This window comes from Chiloscyllium plagiosum, chromosome 15 (assembly GCF_004010195.1).
Source record: "Chiloscyllium plagiosum isolate BGI_BamShark_2017 chromosome 15, ASM401019v2, whole genome shotgun sequence".
In the NCBI taxonomy this organism is placed as follows: Eukaryota; Metazoa; Chordata; class Chondrichthyes; order Orectolobiformes; family Hemiscylliidae; genus Chiloscyllium; species Chiloscyllium plagiosum.
This window is the reverse complement of record NC_057724.1, coordinates 29,636,578-29,659,454: the sequence shown is the minus strand read 5'-3', so window position 1 is coordinate 29,659,454 and position 22,877 is coordinate 29,636,578. Positions and strand designations below refer to the sequence as shown.

The following is a 22,877-nucleotide window of genomic DNA, read 5'->3' as shown; positions in this document are numbered from 1 at the left end:
CAAAAAGTAGAGGACCCAGCACCAATCCTTGTGGCACTCCACTGGTCACAGGCCTCCAATCTGAAAAACAACCCTCCACCATCACCCTTTGTCTTCTACCTTTGAGCCAGTTCTGTATTCAAATGGCTAGTTCTCCCTGTATTCCATGAGATCTAACCTTGCAAATCAGTCTCCCATGGGGAACCTTGTTGAACGCCTTATTGAAGTTCATATAGATCACATCTATTGCTCTGCCCTCATCAATCCTCTTTGTTACTTCTTCAAAAAAATTAATCAAGTTTGAGACACATGATTTCCCATGCACAAAGCCATGCTGACTGTCCCTAATCAGTCCTTGCCTTTCCAAATACATGTACATCCTGTGCCTGAGGATTCCCTCCAACAACTTGCCCATCACTGAGGTCAGGCTCACCAGTGTATAGTTCCCTGGCTTGTCTTTACCACCATTTATTCTTTGGCCATTATCTGTCAAAATGATTATCTAGTGCCGAGCTGTTTATAAGTTTACTGTAACAATGCACTCTGACCAATGTCAGATCTTATCAACAGCAACCCAACACACACAGCAACTTTCCCATATGTTCCCCTGATTAAAGGCAGTTGCTCTCCAGTGTTTGCTGCTAATAAAGTAGTAACGTCTCAGATTTCTTTTGTCCTTTCTATTTATGGGGACAACCTTTCTCCATTGCCAGTGTTTGAATTTTGTCAGGTGTCTTTTCTGGCTATCAGAAGTGAACTTGTGTGTGTGTGCGTGCGCGCGCGCATTCTGAGCCTTAGGAATACTGTTTGTCTAGATTTGCTAGATGTTCCCATAATACATTTCCTGAATGCAGTGCAATTGATTGTGGAATGATTGATTACTCTTCCTCTTTCCCGATTTTTTGAAATCATCTAGAGAAAAATCTTTCTCTGGCTACTGGTCAGATTATACCAGCATTAATCCAGAATTGGAAAATTTTATTTTAAAACTAATCACATATTGGAAAATATTATGGGTAACACAAGTTCTTGCTTTAAATTTTCAAACATTTTTTGAACAAAGTAAAAACATCTATCCCATTTAAGATAGTGAAAAATGCTAAAATCTCCAACCTGTGAAGAAGTCTCCAAGTCGTCTTTTGTTTTTAACAGGATACTTCCTTTGATCCTGTCATTGCTTTTAGCTGCATTTCCTTGTTGATCATGGAGATCTGTAATTATGGATAATTATTTATTAACGAGTAATTTTCAAGCTAGAGCTGCCACCTGTTGAATGGGCTGTCCATAAAGTGGACCAGCAGTTGATTTTTTATTTTAAACAGGAATCCATTTTCAGTCAATTTAGCATGGAGCCATTAATTCCTAACATTTTCAATAAATATTCTCCATCAACAAATTGGATTTTTTTTAAAAGCTGAGCTTCACTGGCAGATACATACTTGTTATCCAGTGGGACTATGAAGCAGAAAAGCCCCAGACTGAATTGTTCTCTCAAATTAATTGCGGTGCTGGAAAAGCGCAGCCAGTCAGGCAGCATCCAAGGAGAAGGGCAGTTGATGTTTTAGGCATAAGTCCTTCATCAGAAAATGAGGCTCCTGGGCCAAGGGAGCTGAGAGATAAATGGGATGGTTGTGGGGCTGGGGGGAATGCGAAAGGTAGATGAAGGTGGGGATAAAAGTGATAGGTCGGAGAGGAGGGTGGAGCAGATAGATTGGAAGGAAGATTAACAGGTAGGACCATTTAAGAGGGCGGTGCCGAGTTGGGAGGTTGGGTTTAGGATAAGGTGGGGGTGGGGGATGCGAATGGGGAAACTGGTGCAGTCCACATTGATCCTGTGTGGGTGAAGTGTCCCAAGATAGAAGATGAATTCTTCCTCCAGGTTTTGGGTGGTTAGGCTTTGGCGATGGCGATGGAGGCGGCCCACGACCTGCAATGTCCTTGGCAGAGTGGGAGTTAAAGTTCGGCTACAGGGCGGTGGGATTGGTTGGTGCGGGTATTCCAGAGATGTTCTCTGAAATGATCTGTAAGTTGGTATTCTGTCTCCCCAGACCACACCAGGTGCAAAGGATGCAGTAGATGACGTGTGTGGAAGTATAGGTAAATTTCTATCGGATGTGGAAGGATCCTTTGGGGCCTTGGGCGGAGGTGAAGGTGAAGGTTTTGCACTTCCTGCGACGGCAGAGGAAGGTGTCGGGAGGGGAGGGTGGGTTCGTGGGGGCCATGGATCTGACATGGGAGTCATGGAGGGAATGGTCTTTCTGAAACACAGGTGGGGTGGGGAGGGAAATATCTCTCTGGTGGTGGGATCCTCTGCCATTTCCGCCACCTACAAACAGACCTGACTGTAGGACCCACAGAAATGATTAGACATTTACTTTCAGCAGGCCTGCTAATTTCCATCACCAATGAAACCTGATGGCTAATTCCAAACCAAAACAGCCTATATTTTTTTAAAATAGCTCTATTAACTGACAATTTATACAACGAGCCATAGGCCCTTTTAAAAACAGAACCACTGCATCAATGGTAAAGTGATGCTGAGACAACCAACCCTATTATGAGGTAGTTAATGTGTGGGAAAATCAGCCAAAATTCACCTGAGAAGTAGGGAAACTTGTAAGTACTCTCACCATTATTATTGCTGCTGTTTGGCTTACCTGACTCTTGAGGCTGTGCTTCTGTTGTTATTTTTTCTTCATCATTGAGCTGCACATCATCTGTCTTCTTGTAATAATAATCATCAGGGGGCCCAAATCGCTGGGAGAACAAATGATAGCATATGACAATACAACATGACAAAATAAAATGTTACAACAGGATGCTATAAGATGGAGCAGGAGATACATGAAGATAGAGCGAGAGAGTTATAGTACATGAATGTATGGGATAGAAGCAGCATCACAGGACAACAGCATACAGAAAAGTTGCCAAATAGAGGGCTTATTTTCATATTAGTTAACTCTTACACCTATGAGGATGTAAGAAAACAGTGTGATTCAGCCAATGTCGTATAACAATTAAAAATAAGAAAACAGCATATCGGAGTGAATTAATCTCATAATAGTTACATTTATTTCTGCTGCTAATAGGGTTACATGACAGACAATATTGAACAGCGTATCTAAACATGTACACAAGCTACCACCAACCGGTGTTGCAAGGGTTCAAGTCAAGTGACTTACTGATAGAATGTCATGTTGTAATTGGTTTAGTGATGAAAAGGCTTGAAAACAAAACGTAATTAAGATAAAGCTATCAGCATCTTAATGTTTAAAAACATAAGCTGAACTTAGAATTAACGCAGTTAGATGTTTATTCTCAGCAACCTGGATGTAACTGTCACTGCTTAATAAAAATTCAGATTTTTACCAATTGACGACTGGTTAGTCTAAGAAAAGCAGAGTATCCAACACACCAATCCTCTAGTAGGAAATGCACATAATTCTTAAACAGACATACCTTATTTGGCCAATAGAAGCTTATGAATAAAATAACTGGCAGAGCAACAGTGAACACGTAGACTCCCCAGAGCCAAGGGCGCTTGTCTGCTGCCAAAAACATCCGCATGATCAAACCAGGCTGTGGACAAAAGGATACAGTAGCAATTAATTCAGTTACTGATAAAAGAAGCACACGCTCTGTCTCAGTCACAAACTTACACTGCGCAAATCACAATAAACACTAGTTACATACAGGCATGCAAGTTGGGGGGCAGGGGGAATCTCTCAAGCTAGATTTTGAATGTAGCACAACTCTTACCCAGCCTAATGAATCCATCTTACTGCATTTCCCTGAGATCTGGGCTTCATCTCGGATGGAGAGTGGGATTTTGGTTGGATTGCCACCTATGCAAATGATGAAATGCAGGCTGGGAATGGCTTCACTGGACAAGTAATGGCCCAAAAGGTCAGAATTGCAGCTCTCACTGAAAGTAACATAAATTTTCCAGTGGGGAGGTCCATTCTCATAACTGCAGCATTTAGAGTTTTCACCTCTACGTTCTGATGTCAATCATAACCTTCTATATGGCAACCTCAGTAAAGCAGTAGAGACTAAGCCAGAGCAAATTCCTGCTGCTAATTACAGAAGAGCTGTAGTACCTCAGACACTGACAGGCTAGGCTTCATTATTTGCAGGACTTGTCATTCTTTGATGTAATCTTGAAGCAGCATGGAACAAGATTTCTCCCACATGGTTACATGCACATAGCCATCAAATCAACTTACTCCGTCTGCATCGTAGATTGCCTTTGTTCGTGCCCATGTGTCTTCCGCCCACTGCTTGACAACTCTCTCATCAGACGATATAATAAAATTGTCAAACATTATGTTCGGGGTCAGAGACCATAGCTCAAGCCCAACTGCAGCAATTGAAGTCATACGGAATGGCTTTGTATTCTCAAAATAATTTGGATTCAGAATCTTGCGAGGTTTCCAGACTCCCTTTTGGAATGAAATTGGAAAAACTGTTACTCAAGGTTGATAATTAGATTTCTGAATTATGTTACATAGTGGGAGAGAGACAGAGAGATGCATGTGCTATGAAGAGGCTACAAGCTACAACAAATAAAACTGAATGTCATTTAGAAGACTAAGTTAATGAGAAACAAAAAGTGAATTAATTCCACTGTTCTATGTAATAAATAGTTGAGGTTCAGAATGGAGGGTGTGAAAATCAGAATGTTATACAGGTTATTATAGAAGAAAGGATGTTGCAGAGAGGAATTTGTTATAGAAATATATTTTAAAAATCAAGATGGTTAACTTTTTCTATCACATGTAACTACAATCACCAAGTTACAAGCATGCAGTTATTCGGCAATTACTTTTAGTGCTTGTCAGACAGGCCAATCAAATAATTTAAATCGAAGTAAGTAGTCTTGTGAATCAGGGAGAGTGCAAGAAATGTAGAAATGTCTGGTATTGAGTAATTTAAGTGACCTGCTTATCACAATCCATGCTTAACAGCAAAATATTTAAGAATTAAACAAAGCTGTGTTTTACACAATTTCAAATTATTTTAAGATTAGAAACTGCAGCCATCCTATGGTACAACTTAGTACACAGCTAAATCCATCTCCCTGCAAAGTACAGCAAACTTTTTATTAACTGTATAAAATAGGACCTATGGGACCAGGCGTGTACCAGTTAATCAAGACGTTGACATAATCAGTGTAAAAACACAATAAGTATTAGAAATGTGATGCATCACTATTACACTTTATTTACAACATATATCACTTAAATAATACTTACTGGTAGAGTGCCTTCTCACTCGCACCCTCAACTGACGACTCAGATATTATGGAGATTGCAATACAATAAACTTCCAGTTTTTCAGTTTTATAATGTTTGTTGGTTTATTGAGGGGGGGGTTCTTAAGGTGCTGGTTAAAACAAAGTTTGCTGCAATTTATGTCTGTCAAATTTCCACTTCCTCATGTGAAAACACTTCTGATACTTGCTGCGGTTTGATTCTGAGGGACTGGATGTTCTTCAGTATCAAATCCAAAAATTTGCTCCTCGTGTGTGCACCAGTGAAATGTCTCCCAGTAATTGAACAGTGTAAGATATCTTGATCAAACCTGAAGTCCTATACATGCACAACTTGGTGGATCGGAACAATAATTGCAATAGTTTTAATTTATCTAATCCATGAGCACAAAGACTATACATCAAACCTTATGCTGAGCTGAAACAAAAACAGAAATTGCTGAAAAAAAACTCAGCAGGTCTGGCAGCATCTGTGCAGAGAAATCAGATTTAACGTTTCAAGTTCGGTGACCCTTCCTCAGATGCTGCCAGACCTGCTGAGCTTTTCCAGCAATTTCTGTTTTTGTTTCTGATTTACAGCATCCGCAGTTCTTTCTGTTTCAATGATAAGTTGAGATCAGCTAACTCTCCAGAGACTCAGAAATTCACTAAAGATGTTCTGAAATTTCACACATCACATGATATATTTGCCAAGAAGCCATCCTGAGAATTACAAGGGATATTTAAATATCACATATGTAAGAAAGATTACAACAATTAAATTTACCTTGTATTTGGGATTGTCAATCATTGGTACTTTCCATTTGCCTTTGTAGGCAGGGTTAGGGATCATGGGAGGTTTCCAGGTTCCACAGCCAGCAGTCTTACACTTTGGGTTTGGGATTTTGGGTTCTTCCCATTCACCATCCATATTAATATCCCTGTAAAATACAATAATGTAATACTGATATTAAAACAATTCCAGACTGAACTTTGGGTACGTTATTTTGAATTATTTTTAATTTTAAACTTTTATGTATTGCAAATAATTTTTGTTCAAGGTGAAGAATGTGGTATCATCATCAAGGACTCAGATCAGGCATGCATGGGTTAGTATAACTTAACATGCACCCTTTCAGTGAGGAGTGAAGGTTACATCAATGAGTTTTGTGAGGTAGATTAAACAGTATCACAATGAGACACATGGAATATATGAAAGAATGTTCCAGTGAGTAATTAGGTGCATCAGAGAATGTAACAGTGAAGGTGTGGTTTAAGAAAGAATATCTGAAAGATGGTACCAAATATCATACACTTGAAGGACAGGTGTACACTGACCTTTCGTGCAACTATAAAATCACTAACTAGTCTCTGAGGCTGTCTGAAGTAAGTTATAACTTACCAGTCTGGAGGTTTTATTGATTTAGGATCTGGAATATACTCTGGCTCCTCATCTAGCCAGTTATCTGGTTTCATGACTGTAGAATCTGGAATATAGGGAGGAGCATCCTCATCCCTGGCATGGAGAATAGGACAACATCCTTTAGCATCTGTACATATGAATATCTGATATATCTTCATTCAAACACAGGAGACTATAAATGAAATACAACCAACAATAATTACTCCAGGTTTACACAGACCCAAGGACCCAGATGGGAGTCTGAACTTAGTTGAACAGGAAGATAGTCAACAGTGCATACTTTTCTTCCTCATTAACTTTCTTTCCAAAGTTGACATCCAACTTCAATACTGGTAAGGTGTGTAACTAAAGGAGGTTCACAGCTGAGTTCCTTTTGGTTTGTTCCCAATATAACAAGGACTTGAAGCAAGAGTTTCTGGATTCTCATCAGGAATCTGTCTCTGAATTGACTACATTCCAGTTAAGACCAGCAAGATTATCGAGCTGTTTGTCTGGGACTCTACTAATGATAGCAAAAACTGCAAACAGTAATTTGAAAATTGTACTACGGAGGGATGTTTCTGTATTCAATTATGGTCTTTAGTGTCGGAAGAGGTAGTTTCTCTATTTACTTGAGATCTCTATTATTGGTACATGATCTCTCTATTTTCTCCGTTGGTCATGTCTATTCACTTATAGTCTTAATATTGGTGGAGGGTAACCCTTTGAGTGTGCTGCAGGACTCTATTGTTAGGAAGAGGTATGTTAGTGTATTTGACTGATGCCCCCTGTTGTTTCTGTATTCCATACTGGTGTATGGCATTGAGACAAGAATGTCTCTATGTTTCAGAGTAGAGGATCTCTGAATTTCCTGATGGTCTTGGGCTCATATTTTCTCTCTACTCATAGTGGTCTCAAGTATAAAGGATTGTGATGTCAATTCACTAGTACCCTTGACTGTTGATGGAAGGGAGTCCTACTTCCTGACGATCACTATAGTTTGAGAGAGGTAGGTCATAATTCAATTGTTGTTATCATAAGAGGACTGAAATCCATTTGTGGTCTCTGCTACTAGGGTTAGCTTGTTGACTTTGAATTCACAGTAAATTCTAATAAAAGGTGCCACAACTGTTTTGGTGTAAACAGACTACAGTAAGTGCAAACAAACATTTTCACCAAACCTGATCTTGCTTAATTCTCACCAGTCATGGGGTTTCACGGAATCTGGGTCAGGTATCTGACGCCTGTCATCCCAGTCTTCAGGCTTTTGATGATTTGGATCATCGATCTCTTTGGGAGGATTGACAGGGGGAGTTACATCATGCAGGAGGCTTCCTCTGCTCACACTGCTCTCATCTATTAGCATCTCAAAACTGTTATCAGGTCTCACAACTAAACCAATAATTTTAAATTGTTATTGGATGGAGAGAGAGAGAGAGAGAGAGAGAGAGAGAGAGAGATCAGATAAGAGAGAATAAGTCAAAGAGAGAAAATAATATCAAGTACAACAATTAAACAGTATAATTATAAAAAATTCAGTCAGAAGATGAGGGCATTGCTGGCTATGCTGTCATTTATTGCCCACCTAATTGAAGGTAGTTAGGAGTCAACCACATTGCTGTGGGTCTGGAGTCACATGTAAGCCACCAGATAAGGATGGCAGTTTCCTTCCATAAAGGACATTAGTGAATCAAATGGGTTTTTCCAACAATTGACAATGGATTCATGGTCATCATTAGATGACGACTCTTAATCCCACCATCTGCCATGATGGGATTTAAACCCGGGTCCCCACAACATTCAGGCTCTCTAGATTAACAGTCCAGAGATAATATCACTAGGCCATTGCTTCCCCCTTTAACTGGGTTAATTATTATACTTTAGTAACTTTAAATATTATGCTAATGATATTTGAAGTTACTAAAGTATAATAATTAACCCAGTTAAAAATAAATCAATGTAGCTAGACGTTGGCAGCTATAATGTAATCTAATGCAAGAAGGTTGGTTCTGCAGATTGCCCAACACACATTTTAATATTACTGAACAGTTTATTATTTTCACCATGTTATCTAATAGACAGTTGTTAGATTATTCAATTGCTATATTCAAACGTGTTTGGATTGGTGGATTTGCTTGTTCGATTGTTCTTTAATGTACTATTACTATCTCACAAATGAAGCCTGCAAGTTTCACTCTAATCCTAACCCATTGAGGATACCCACTTAAAGACTGTCAGCCATCTTGTGGGACCTATTTCTGAATACTCTAGAAAGATTGAGAGTTTTGTTACTCAATGTATACAGGTGAGGTCTTTTATCAGTGAAGTAACTCTGGAGGTCCACTTCTGGTTTCCTGGAATGTTTCTCTTCATATGCACCCGTCACTGGATCCCTATGTCTGAAGATGAAGTGCAATTTATAGTCCTGTCCGCACTTGTCTGGTCCAAACATGATAGTATAAGGGGTTTTGTCAAAGAACTTGCTCTGTAAAAACAACATTAGAACTTATATAAAAAGAGAAAAGTATCATTCAAATCATCCAGATTGTGTCACCATGTGCAGAACCTATTCAAACTATTTTAACTGTGCTCCTGACTCAATATCAAGCTGGTATCCATCTGCTCCTTATAGATGTATGAAAATCAATGGCAATGATTCACAGTCTAGAATAACTGGAAACACTAAATATTGCTAGAGGTCTGTATTAACAATCATCCATTGATGTAATCTGAGAATAATGATAACTATTGACACTGTGGAACTGACACTAACCATCTATTTTTCATTTGTTCATGGAATGTGAGCATAGGTAATAAATGTGAGCTGTTTTGGCAATACGTAATTGCCTTTGAGAATGGAAGTGAGCAGCCTCTTTGAACTGCTGCCTCCTGTGTTGCAAGTACCTAACAGCATTGTTAGGTGATGCATTTCTACGTCGTGCTGTAACGTAACAGAGGAAAACCAAGCAAACATGTGCAAGAGCTTTGGCAGCTTTTACAGTGCATCGTCTTAGCCTCTGCATCCTGGCAGTGAAGGGACTGAATGCTGAAAGTGGCATTTGGGGTGCCCATCAATATTTGTCCTGTATAGTGTTGAGCTTGGGGTGTTATTGAAGCCACATTCATTCAAATAAATGTGGTATAATTTCATCACTATCTTGAATGTGCGTGATGCATGGTGAAAAGACTTTGAGGGGTCAGATGATGAGTTATTCACTGTAGAATGCTCAGCCTCTAATATGTTCTAGTAAGTACTATCTTTATAATGGCGGAACAGTTAGGTTTCTGCAGAATGGCAATTCTAAGATGTATGCTGTGTGACTTGCAGAAATAATAATGCAATTGCACATTGAGGAAGATGGTTAGATCATGTGGCAATTATGTAGCATAAATATGGTTTGTCAACTGAATCCTGAATGTTGTCCTGGCTTCGCTGCATGCAAGCATGGCTGTTTCAGTATCTGGGGAGTTGTGAATAGAACAATGCAAACATCCCACTTCAGGTCAAACAATGGAGGGAAGGGTATTGATCAAGCACCGGACCATGGCTGGAACTAGAACATCATGCTGAGGAACTCTTGCAGCAATGTCCTGGGACTGAGATGATTATCTGCAGTACCGTCAGCCATCTTCTTTCTGTTAGGTATCACTTCTATTACAAAAGGACCTTAGATTTAATATCCTTGAAGGAACTTCAGTTTCGAAGGATTGTGAAAAAAGGAATTTATTTTAATTTTTGTAGACATTGTTGGAAGGGTTTCTTTAAAAAGGGGAAATTGAAAGTATACTGTGGAAAGTGGAGATTTACATTAACAAGACTTCCTAGATGACTGGTGATGACTGCTGGAGACCCTTTTTTCTGGCTTAGAGACATTCTTATTTTATCTAGTTAACTTGGAGGAAAACCATGTAAAAAGATAGCAGCTGAGTTGGAGGAAACTTTGCTCTGAACATGACTAGCTGACCCCTCATTTCCAAAAATGAAACCCTTTAGTCAGTTCAAGATGAAATCTATTTGTTCTTTTGAAATAGTGATTGTAAAAACACCTCAAGATTGCATTTCCTGAGTAAGCTGTGTCTGCAAGAATTCACAGACAACCTTGTGTAATTAGTGACACTTGGCATAACACCAGTTTCCAGAACATTCTATCAGTTATCCTTCTGCCTTCAGAAATACCTATCTGCCAAAGTGTCTTTTTTTTTCAGGAAACCAATCTCTGCAAGAAATCTGCTTATTTGCCCTCTTTTCCTAAAGAATGTGTTTGAGAGAGATATTTCGAGGGATAAGCATTTATACTTTATTTTACTGACTATGTATATTAACTAATTATTGTATCTTCTTTGAATAATTTTGTTTTGATAATAAACTCATAATTCTAGCAGTTAAGAAACTTGTTTGGTAGGGCTTTTTGTTTAAAACCTGATATAGATATTTAATTGGTAACCTTGCTGACCAGAAAGTATGTTAATTTTATGCTGCAGCCTTTGGATTAGTGGGACTGTAGAGGCAATGCACCCTCCTGTCTCATTCACAACTCTTCCATTAGCAGACAGCTTCCCCCCACCCCACCCTCACTTTGTTGGGTAAATGTCAGTTTGTAACGGTGCAGGATTAACTTGGCCCAGGGTACAGCTAGTTCTGCAACACAAGTCTATAAGCATTACAGCTTTAATATTATCGGAGCCTATAGCCTTATCTAGTGTACCCAGTAACATGCTGATATCATGTGATGTGAATCAAACTGGTTGAAGATTGCCATCTGTGAAGTTGGAGAAATTATGGCCTAGTGCCATTATCACTGAACTATTAATCCAGAGAACCACGGTTCAAACCCTGCCATGGCAGATAGTGGAATTTGAATTAAGTAAAAATGTGGAATTTATGAGTCTAATGATGACCATTAATCTATAGTTGTTTTTATTAGAAAATCCCACCTGCTCTTTATGGAAGGAGACTGCCATCCTTACCTATTCTGGCCGACATATGTTTCCAAATTCATAGCAATGTGGTTGAATTTTAATAGCTGTTTGGGCAACTTGGGAGCAGCAGTAAACGCTAGCCCAACCAGCAATGCCCTCATTGAAGAATGAATTAAGAAAAAAACTTGAAGACCTCAGGAGGAGATTAAGATAGAATATTTACTTGATAATTCTGGCTGAGATTTCAATCTTGTTTTTGGTCATTACATGCTGAGTCTCCTATCATTGAATACAAGGAATCTTCTGGAGCTCTCATTAGTTGTTTATTTGTTCACCATCAGTTATCGCTGAATGTAACAAGACTACAGAGTTTTGATCTGAACGGTTGGTTGTGGGATCATTTAGCTCTATCTATAGACATTGTTCCACTGTTTATCATGAAGCCGTCCCCACCATTGAACCAAGGTTGATCCTTTGGTTTGAAGGTAATGGCAAAAAGGGATATGCTGGGTAATGAAGTTAGATTGTGGAGATGTACAATTCTTCAATTCATAAATCCCAGTTTTGAGTTCTTAGAAATGTTCTGAATGTATCCCATGTAGCACAGTTGTAATTCGACATAACAGTTTAGATCGAGTTTGGGGTTGATGGGTAGAGACATACCAATGCAATCTGAAATCAAAGTAATTATCAAGTAACAATTCAAGAATGACGAATAACCAAATGCTACAACCCCAAATTTCCTGGACTTATTGGCTAACAGTCTGGAAAACAGTAACCATTAAGTTTGATAAACTTTGGTTTTATCAGATGAATTGTTATTGCACTGCGAGATTGCTTCAGTACATTATTCACAACCTTTTGTTGACGAGATGTTCCATTTGGTCTCCCCCATTGAGGTCTCCAACATCATAGATGCCAGTCTTCAACCACTTTGATTCACTCCACATGACAGAGAAATTGCTGAGCCCACTAAAACAGCCAAGGTTATGGGCTCTAACAGCATCATAACTATAATGCTAAAGGCTTCTATACCAGAACTAACTGAGCCTTAGCCAAGCTGTTCCAATATAGCTACAACACTGGTGCTATTTACACCAAAGGACTCTGGGATACTAAGTTACTTCCACTTGTGCTACAACCACTGCCAGCACAATAACTTGCACTACGTGATACTCTTATGTAGAGAAAACGATCCATTGAAACATTACAGCTAGAGATACATCAGACAAGTAAAGAAATACTTAATGCAGATGCTGTTTTCCAATCAACACCCAGTTGCATTCAGTAAAGACATGTTTCGCACTACAGCATGCGCAAAAAGGATGTTGAGCTTTTCAACAGTATAACTTACCAGATCGAGTTGATCATCTTCAGAGAGAAGCTTCAAGTATGCACCCCCACACTCTATTTCATTCTGGAAATGTACCTCGTACCTGCAGGAAAGAATAAGAATTGGAGACTGGTACATCTAACTGCAGCGATGCCTCTACCTTTAAAAAAAAAATTTAATAATATTCCTCTGCTTGTTCTCCAGTTTCTACTCATTAAAACTCCATTCACTGGCTAAGAGGATAGGCCTAAGGAGTTTTCTGATAGATTTCTATCAATTTCTACCTTGTTAGGAGCTATATGAAAAAGAAGCTAGTAATGAAACTCCCTATAATTTTTTTTCCCCACAGGGAGACATCAAGTGATCAACCTCCAGTCCCTGATACTGTAACTAACTTTGGAAAGGTGCGAGGATACATGTCCACAAAACTGAATATTACCAATAACTGGTGAGAAAGTATCCATATGATGATCCAGTAAACAGGTGGTTATTTGGTCCCTCACTTCAGAAGTACCCAACAAGTCCCACCTTCTCGCTTCCCATAATCCAGCAATTTGTTTTAACCGCTCAAGCATGTATCGAATTCTCTTTGGAAAGTTACTACTGAATCTGCTTTGATCACTCTGTCATGCAGTGCATTCTAGAGCATAACTAAATGTTCTGATATCTTGCCTTTGGTTCTTTGCCAATTACCTTAAATCTTGTCTTCTGCTCACCAAATCTTCACAAGATTATGAGAAATAGGAGCATAAATTGGCCATTTGGTCCCTCAATGCTGCCTATCATTCAACAAGATCACATTAGTACATGTCCCTTTGTATGACTTAATTTTGGATTGGACATTTTCCTTGACTGCCTCTGTTAAGCATGGCTTCCTGTAAATTACATGAATGCTGATAACCACTTACTTTGCCGTGAACCCCTGCTGGGGTTTTTCTTATACAGTGACTGGCATGAAGAGATGACTGTTTTTTCTCATTCATTCAGTTACATTTTCTGAATAAGAATGTTTGCAAGACTTTACAGACAATGGTGCAAGTTCTGTGAATTGACCATGTGTACAAGAACATAACAGCAACAGGCTCTGGAATATTCTATGATTTATCCTTTAGCTCACAAAAAGAGACCATTAATTATTTTCTCTTTTCAGAAATCTAATTTCTGTGGAGAAATCTATTTTATCCGCCCCCCCCCCCCATTTTCCTAAAGACATGGTGTGCACTTGAATGCGTGTGTTTGGGAACATTTAAAAGGCTAAGCATTTATGTTTCCAAGTTACTGACTGTAGGTTAAGCAATTGTTACATCTTCATTGAATGACTTTTGATAGTAAATTCATGATTGTGTTAAGAAATCTGGTTGATAGGTCTTATTCTTTAAATCTGTCATAGTTGAGACATAAAATGGAAAAAGTATTTTTACTTAATGTTGCGATCCATGAATAGTGAGACTGAGTGATGATGTACTCCTCCTGCCTTGTTCATAACATTATAAAGCAAAGGATTCTATAGGTCATCTTAATAGTCATCCTAAACTATTTTGCAAATGTTCAAGACATTTATACAGAGATTCCCTGGCTTACCTACACCCTTTTTAAAATTGTGCTATTTACTTTATATTGCTTCTCTCCCTTCTTTATACCTTAAACTGAATCTACCACATTTGTTAATATCTTCCTTACTATTACCATCTTTGTTACTGGTTTACTATGCTTGTGTTGGGGTCTGCAGCACACTTTGTAATTATGCCCTGTAATATAGGAGTGCATTAATCAATGCATCATCACATCAAACAACATCTCAAAAATCAAAAGGAACAGCAAGTTACCTGATCCTGGGGTGGGTGGAGGGGAGGGAATGACAACAACTACCCTCAGTATTTATAGATTTAAGAGGGACATTTGACATACCTCAATCTCTTGATTGTTATCATCATCCCTGCTAGAAAGTGCTCATGCATGGATGTTGCCTAGGACAGGATTGGGCACAGTGTGAGGTCTGAAGCAATGCGTCAGCAGGCTGTTCAAATAATGTTTTGACTCACAAATAAAGATTGACCTACATTTTAGGTGGGGAATGCAACCATGACTTATGAAACCAGAAGAACAATCTGAAAATAACTACACACCTCTATTGCAAACTTGCAATAGCATGCAAAGTTTCACAAATGGACAGTGCTTATAGACTAAGTGGTGCTTCAGATGTGGAAGCCATATGTTACCACATTTAACCTCATGACTACCCTGTATCTGACACAAAATGCTAAAAACTGATATATCAATTAGGCGCAAGGCTGATTAACTTCCCAGGTTTATGTGGATTTAAAGTCCTAGTTATATAATGCCAAAACAGTGCTTTATTTCAGTTGTCTGTTTGCAATGTGGTCTTCAGGAACAAAACTCTAATACAAACGTTTAAACTTTCTTCCTTGATCACTTTTTCACTGCAATAGGAAACTCATGTTTATGCAGGTCCAAATGCTGAACATTCAAGTACTAATCTTTCCAAAGAGTAATAAAAACATTACGTACTGGAGAAACTCAGCAGCTCTCATAGAATCTATATGCAGCATACTCAATGTTAAACCGGTTTGTCTCTTTACAGATGCTATCAGACATGCTGAGTTTCTGGAGCATTTTTCTTTCAGATTTTGAGAATCCGCAGTATATTGCTTTCTGAAGGCAAACTAACCTTTGGAGAAAAAAATAGTTTTGTTTGATGGAAATTTCATCATTTATTATTTAAAACTTGGGCAAGGGACTGGAAGACAGTTAGTGACCATACAGTTGTACTTCACAGTTAAATACCTGAGTAGTGGTCCTGTTCATTCATCTGATGCACTTAAATGACAAATTATAAGCCAGGCTTGGAATGAAAACTCAATACTCACTGCACAATTAGGGGCAAGTCTTTGAAATGGAAGGGTGTCTGGAAGTAGGCAGCAATGGCATGATGTTTGGCCTGGGATTTCAACACCAATCCTTTGTTTCCTGGCACTTTCTGATCATAAGATTCTTCTACAGCCCATATTCCTAGAATTCACAAACACAAACAGCCACTACTTTGAGAACTCACTATTATAAACACTGAGCCATTCAATATAAAATGTATAACACCCAGTACTGAAACAGTATTGCATACTGTACCATAAGCACAATAGGATTCCTGAAGAAGGGCTCATGCCCGAAACGTCGATTCTCCTACTCCTTGGATGCTGCGCTTTTCCAGCGACACATTTTCAGCATAAGCACAATATCCCAGAGTTATTCAGGGATCCATTTTAAACAGTATCTCACAATGTATAGTATTTACAAAAGTACACCATTTAGTGGTGTCATGCACACTCTGATGAAAAGCTTTTGCCCGAAACATCAATTTTCCTGCTCCTCAGATGCTGCCTGACTGGCTCTGCTTTTCTAGCACCACACTCCTGATTCTAATCTCCAGCATCTGCAGTCCTCACTTTTGCGTCATGCATACGCTGTGCCATACAATAACTCAGTCTGGTCCAAGTAAGTGAAGACAGGATCTGGATAATCATTAATACCAGTCATGATCAAACAAATGCCTAAAATCATCATTTGTTGAACTGGTCGGCTAAATGGTCATAATGTGTTCATAATAAGAGCAGCATGGTTTTGATTCTTTACCTAGTTAAAAGGTAGAGTAGGAAGCCTGTTTAACTTGCCTCAGAGCAGAAGGCAATGAACTATCACTGTCAAAAACTGCCAAGACAGCAGTTCTGGATGACACATTAATAGTCAAAGACTTGCATTTGCGAACAGTATGTATAAATGAATAGTTTAGGCTCAGACATGGAAAATAGCTGAAAAGGTTACTGGGACCTCTGGTACTGTACTGAAAAGAAAATTAAAACTTGCAGTAGAAAAGAAGAAAATCTAAGAAATTCTCAAGAAAGTTTAGAGCGTGACCTCTTGTTTGGTTGTCAACAGAAAGTGAAGTTCAGGTTCAAATTATGACATACTGAGGAAGGACAACAAACAGGTAACTAAATTTAATTCAGCTTCAATTGCTGACCTGGTCAGAATATTTCAACATAGAAAGATGAATCACTAAGCCAAAGGAATAGCTTAAATAATGACCGAATATACATTAGTGGGGAGGTGACAGCACATTGGGAATGTCACTGGTTAATGCTCTAGGGAGATTGATTCAAATCTCACTACAGCAGAATGAAGTTTGAATTCATTGCGATTGGAATTAAAAGCCAATCTAAGGACAACTGAGTAATCACTGTTGATTGTCATTAAAACCCACCTGAATCATTACTACCTTTTAGGGGAGAAAATCTTTCATCCTTACCTGGTCTGGCCTACGTGTGTGACTCCACATTCTTAACCACCTTATGAAATGGTCTCGAGAGTCACTCAGTTCAAAAGCAATCAGGAAGGTCCTGGCTGTGGAGGGTGTATAACAAATACTTACCAGGCTGCTAGTTTAGGGATATGGGGTAGGCCATTTTGAACAAAGAAGGGGAGAAATTTCTTCACTCAGCTGGTGAGCTTGTGGAATTCTCTACCACAGAAAGAGGTGGAGGCCAAAACATTAAAATGTTTTCAAAAAGCAGTTAGATATAATTCTTCGGGTTAAAGGGATCAAAGGGTATGGGGAGAAAGTGGGATCAGGGCACTAAATTAGATGATCAATCAAGATCGTGCTGAATGGCAAAGCAGGGTCAAACAGCCTACTCTGGATCCTATTTTCTAAATTCTATTTACGTTTCACAGGGAAAGATACATCTTACCATTATATTTGCTCTCATTAGTGTCGACCTTTTTTGCTTCGGACCTCACCCATCTGAAGAAAAGAATGCAGAATATTTCAGCTGTTATATGACAACCTATACTATCCATACAGTCTCTACTGGCAGAACATGGACTAGAACAATGCCACCTTCTCAAGGGCAACGATGGATAGCAATAAATACTGACCCAGACAGTGATAAGCAGAATACTAAAATAGCCCCTAACTTTCACTGTTTAACCTCTGAAGTGTGTAGCACTAGTTGCTGATCTGCTAACCTACCCAGTTTTTAAAATCAGGTATAGTCTTCTGTCAGAATCTATTCCCTATTTCAAAGTCCAAATTGGAATCTTTCCATTTATAAATTTACATTGTGTAAACCTTTTTTCCTCCTATTAAACAAGCAACAGCAGTACATAATCTAATTAAGCAGACTCAGCATGGCTTCACAAAAGGGAAATAGTATCTTTTTTCCCAAAAGTCACAACCAGGGTGGAATAAGGGGGAACCAGATGTATTGCATTTGGAATTCCAGAAGGCATTCGACAAAGTACCTCACAAAAGGTTAACTCATAAGACCCCATGGTGTTGAAGGTATTGGCAAATGGGCAGAAAACAGCAAGTGAGGATAAGAGGTTATTTTCAGCTCAGTGAAACTTATAACCAGTGGTGTTCCTGTGCAACTGCAACTGTTTATAATATATATTAATGACTTGGAAGTAGGAAGCAAATATACTGTACTTTGCATGCCACACAAAAATAGGTGGAAAGGCAGGTTGCAAAAGGGATACAAACACTTTACAGAGATATTGAGAGCTTTTTACTCATTCACTTAACCTACCAAATGGACTATAAAGTGGGAAAATGTGAAGTTGATCATTTTGGAATGGAGAACAGATGACCAGTATTATTTAAACTGGGAAAAACTGCAGAAAGCTGCAACACACAGTGATGTGGGGTACTTGTGCACCAAACAAAACCCATCACACAGATGCAGCAGGTGATCAGGAGGCTAATGGAACGTTGGCCCTTTTTTCAAGAGAGAGTTGGAGCAGGGAAGTCTTATTACAACTGTGCAAGGTGTTAGTGAGATCACATCTCAAGTACTGTGAACAGTTTTGGTCCTGTTAGTTAAGCAAAGATATTATGTTATTGGAGCCAGTTCAGGGAAGGTTCACTAGGGTGATCCCTGATATGGAGGGATTGTCTTCTGTGCAAGGGTTAAACAGATTAGGACTCTATTCACTGGAATTTAGAAGAATGAGAGGTGGTCTAATTGAAACATGTAGGATTCTTAAGGGGCTTCACAGGATAAATGGTGAGAGCATCTTTCCCCTTGGAAGTGTCTAGGACCAGAGGCATAGTCTCAGAATTAATGGGCACCAATCTAAGACTGAAATGTGGAGGAATTCCTTTTCTCAGATGGTTGAGTCTTTGCCACAAAGCGCTGTGGGGCAGAATCCTTTTGTATATTTAACGCTAAGATTTTTGGTTGACTCTTCATTGATAGGAGAATCAAGGGTTATGGGGAAAAGGCAGGAAACTGGATTTGAAGAGTGTCAGATCAGCCATGATCCTGTTGAATGGAAGAGGCAGTTTGGGGAGTCAAAAGGCCTATTCCTGCTCTAATTTCCATTGGCAGTATAGTTCCACCATTTTATGCAGTTAAGCAGCCCACCATGATTCAATCTTGTAATGAGTCATTCACAAGCCATTCCACCTTTCACATTATTTACCAGTTAAAAGGATGAGTCTGCAGCAGAGGCAAACAATCCAATAAATTTGTAAAAGACTAACAAAATCAGAGCTGTTTGATTGTGGTAGAAATTGTAAAAGAAAATGTTTAAGAAAATACTAATTTTTCCTAGATCTAGTCAGCAAACATCTATTGACTGTTACAACATCCAGTAAATTGTATGATTCTTTTGATAGCTGTTATTTATTTTATTGAGGTGCCACAGACCAAAAGTCCAAGATTTGATGCTTGATTGCACTGAATTAGCTGTTCTCAGCCAGATCAATAGGAGCATCACAACAATTCTAGGTTGGATAGGGGGGGAAAACAGTTCCCGTTACTGATCATAATTCAGTTTTCTCTGGTAACCCCATAGCCCAACATATTCCTCACTTTATCATTACCATCCAGCTAGGTGATCAATCCAGTGGAGCTACAACACAAGATTACATGTGCTAGATAGAATATATGGCATACTGTTTCTGCTATGAACAACATACACTGCCACAATTAATCAGAATGGAGGAGGACAATTAAACAATCTGAGAACACTCCACAAATATCCCTCTCCTCAACAATGATGGAATTCACAACATCATTGAAGAGAAAGCAAAAATTAAAACTGTCAACTGGATGATCTATCTCAGCCAACAGCAGAGAATACAGTCTTCAGACAAAAACATATGAAGCAGGTCACATCGGGAAACAACTGGCAAGAATGGCAGTTTAATGTTCCAGGATTAGGACGTTTCAGATAAGATAGAGGGGGATGTAAAAGAGGTAAGGGAGTTGCGTTACTTATTAGGGAGAATATCATAGCTGTATTGAGGGAGGATATCCTGGAGAGCTCATCCAGCAAGACCATACGGGATAGAGCTCAGAAATAGTAAGAGGTGCAATCACTGATGGGTTATACTACAGGCATCCCAGCGGTCAGCAGGACATAAAGAAACAGATATGTGGGCAAATTATGGGAAAATGTAAAAAACAAGGTTGTTGCAGTGGGTGATTTTAACTTCCCTATATTGACTCTGTCTCCCTTAGTGCCAGGGGCTTGGATAGGGGGTACTGAATTTGAGAGGTATACCCTGGAGGGTTCCTTGAAGAAAATGTAAATACTCCAATTAGGGAAGGGCCATAGTCGTCCTGGTTCCGGGGAATGAGCTTGGTCAGGCGATCAAGGTTCAGTGTGGAATCATTTCAGAAATAGTGACCATAATTCCGTAAGTTTTACTTATGGATAAAATAAGATTGGCCTTGGGTGGAAGTACTAAATTGGGGAAGGCTAATTATAACAATATTAGGCAGGAACTGAGGAATATAGATTGGGGGCAACTGTCTGAGGGTAAATAACATCTGTCATGTGGGAATCTTTCAAAGGCTAGTAGATTAGAGTTCAGGACCAGCATCCTCCTATGAATTGAAGGATTAGGATGACAAGGTTCGGGTATCTTGGACGACAAGAGAAAATGGGAGCTTTGTCAAAAAGGAAAAGGAGTTATACATAAGGCTTAGGAAACTGAAAACAAACACAGCCCTCAAAAGGATATAAAGGAAGCAGGAGAGCACTTTAAACAAGGATTAGGAGAGCTCAAAGGGGACATGAAATTTACTTGAAAAACAGGATAAAGGAAAATCAAGGCGTTTATAAGGAACGAGAGGGTAGCTAGGAAAAGGGTAAAGTCCATTCAAAGTTAAACAAAGGAATTTATGCATGGAGCCAGAGGAAATGAACGAGGTCATATTGACAAAGGAAAAGGACATAGTGAATGGAGAAGGGTATATTAATATTCTAGGGCATGTCGATATAAAAAAAAAGTGATGGTGTTGGATGTTTTGTAAAGCATTATGGTAGACAGAACTAATGGGATCTATGCCAGAAAACTGAGGGAGGAAAGTGAGAAAATTGCTAGGCCTTGTATGAAATATTTCATCCTCTTTAATCACTAGGGTCCGAGAGGACTGGAGAATAGCTAATGTTTTGTTTAAGAAGGGCAACAGGGATAATCTGGGAAATTACAGGCTAATAAATCTGGTCAGTGGCAGGGAAATAACTGGAGAAGATTATTAGGGACAAGATTACTCACATCTGTAAAAACAAACTTTTTAGTGATATGCAGCATGGCTCTATGGAGGAAAGGTCATTCTCACAAACTTGATTGTGTTTTTTGAGGAAATGACAAAGATGATTGACAAGGGCAGGGCAGTGGATGTTGTCTATTTAGATCTTAGCAAGGCCTTTGACAGTCCCTCATGTCAGCCTGATACAGAAGGTGAAGTTACATGGGATCTGTGATGAGCTGATAAGATGGACACAGAACTGGCTTGGTCATAGAAGACAGAGCAGTGGTGAAGAATGTTTTTCTGACTGGAGATTTGTGACAAGTGATGTTCTATAGGAATCAGTGTTGGGACTTTATACATATATATATGATTTGGATCAGAATATAGGTGGTCTGATTTGTAAATTCACAATTCCCCCAGTCTTTGTGTCATTTGTAATAGTGAGAAGGATTGCTGGAGGATACAGCAGAATATAGATAGACTGGAGACTTGGCCAGAGAACTGGCAGATGGCAGTTAATTCAGACAAACATGAGGGTGATGCATTTCAGAAGTGTAATGCAGGACTCTTAGATACAGGGATCTCAGTGTACAGGTCCACAGTTCCATGAACATGGCAACACAACTGGATAAGGTGGTCAAGAAATCATATAGCATGCTTGTCTACATTGGTTGAGGCATAGAGTATAAAAATTGGCAGGTCCTGTTGTAGCTGTATAGTACTTCAATTAGGCTGCATTTGGAATATTGCATAGAGTTCTGGTTGTCGGAAGACAGGAGAGGCTTTGGAGAGGGTACAGAAAAGGTTTACTAGGATGTTGCCTGGTTTGGGGGTTACTAACCAGGAGAGATTGAACAAACTTGGTTTATTTGCACTTGAATACCGGAGTCTGAGGAGTGACCTGATAGAAGTTTACAAATTATGAGAAGCATTGATTGAATGGATAGTCAGAATCTTTTTCCTTGGATTGAAATATCAATTACTAGGGGACATAGGTTTAACCAAACAAAAGGGAGAAAACGTTAAAAGGAGATTTTTTTAAAAAAAACAGAGGTTGGTAATTGCCTGGAATGCACTGCCAGAGGAGGTGGAGAAACAGATACAATAGCAACGTTTAACAGAATCATAAACAGGCAGGGAATAGAGGTATGTAGACCATGTCGAAGCACAAAGTTTTTAGTTTAGATAGGTGTCCTGTTTCATGGTAGGCTGAACAGTCTGTACCTGTATTGTACTGTTTTAGAGTCATAGAGATGTACAGCATGGAAACAGACCCTTCGGTCCAACCCGTCCATGCCAATCAGATATCCCAAACCAATCTAGTCCCACCTGCCAGCACCTGGCCCATATCCCTCCAAACCCTTCCTATTCATATACCCATCCAAATGCCTGTTAAATGTTGCAATTGTACCAGCCTCCACCACATCCTCT

At 39.1% G+C, this 22,877-nt stretch overlaps 1 protein-coding gene across 3 annotated transcripts in view; it reads right to left on the bottom strand.

Annotated features, from left to right (window-relative positions):
- Positions 1–22,877, bottom strand: part of LOC122557188 (calnexin-like) — a 33,706-nt gene that overhangs the window by 3,413 nt on the left and 7,416 nt on the right. For all 3 annotated transcript variants that reach the window (XM_043704595.1, XM_043704594.1, XM_043704593.1), the window contains exons 4-14: positions 17,649–17,701; positions 15,774–15,915; positions 12,907–12,988; positions 8,925–9,117; positions 7,835–8,024; positions 6,633–6,746; positions 6,018–6,171; positions 4,206–4,421; positions 3,439–3,558; positions 2,637–2,736; positions 1,093–1,190 (exon numbers count right to left, since the gene is read on the bottom strand). In XM_043704595.1, the coding sequence (XP_043560530.1) occupies positions 1,093–1,190; positions 2,637–2,736; positions 3,439–3,558; positions 4,206–4,421; positions 6,018–6,171; positions 6,633–6,746; positions 7,835–8,024; positions 8,925–9,117; positions 12,907–12,988; positions 15,774–15,915; positions 17,649–17,701 (1,462 nt within the window). The remainder of the gene's footprint in view (positions 1–1,092; positions 1,191–2,636; positions 2,737–3,438; positions 3,559–4,205; positions 4,422–6,017; positions 6,172–6,632; positions 6,747–7,834; positions 8,025–8,924; positions 9,118–12,906; positions 12,989–15,773; positions 15,916–17,648; positions 17,702–22,877) is intronic.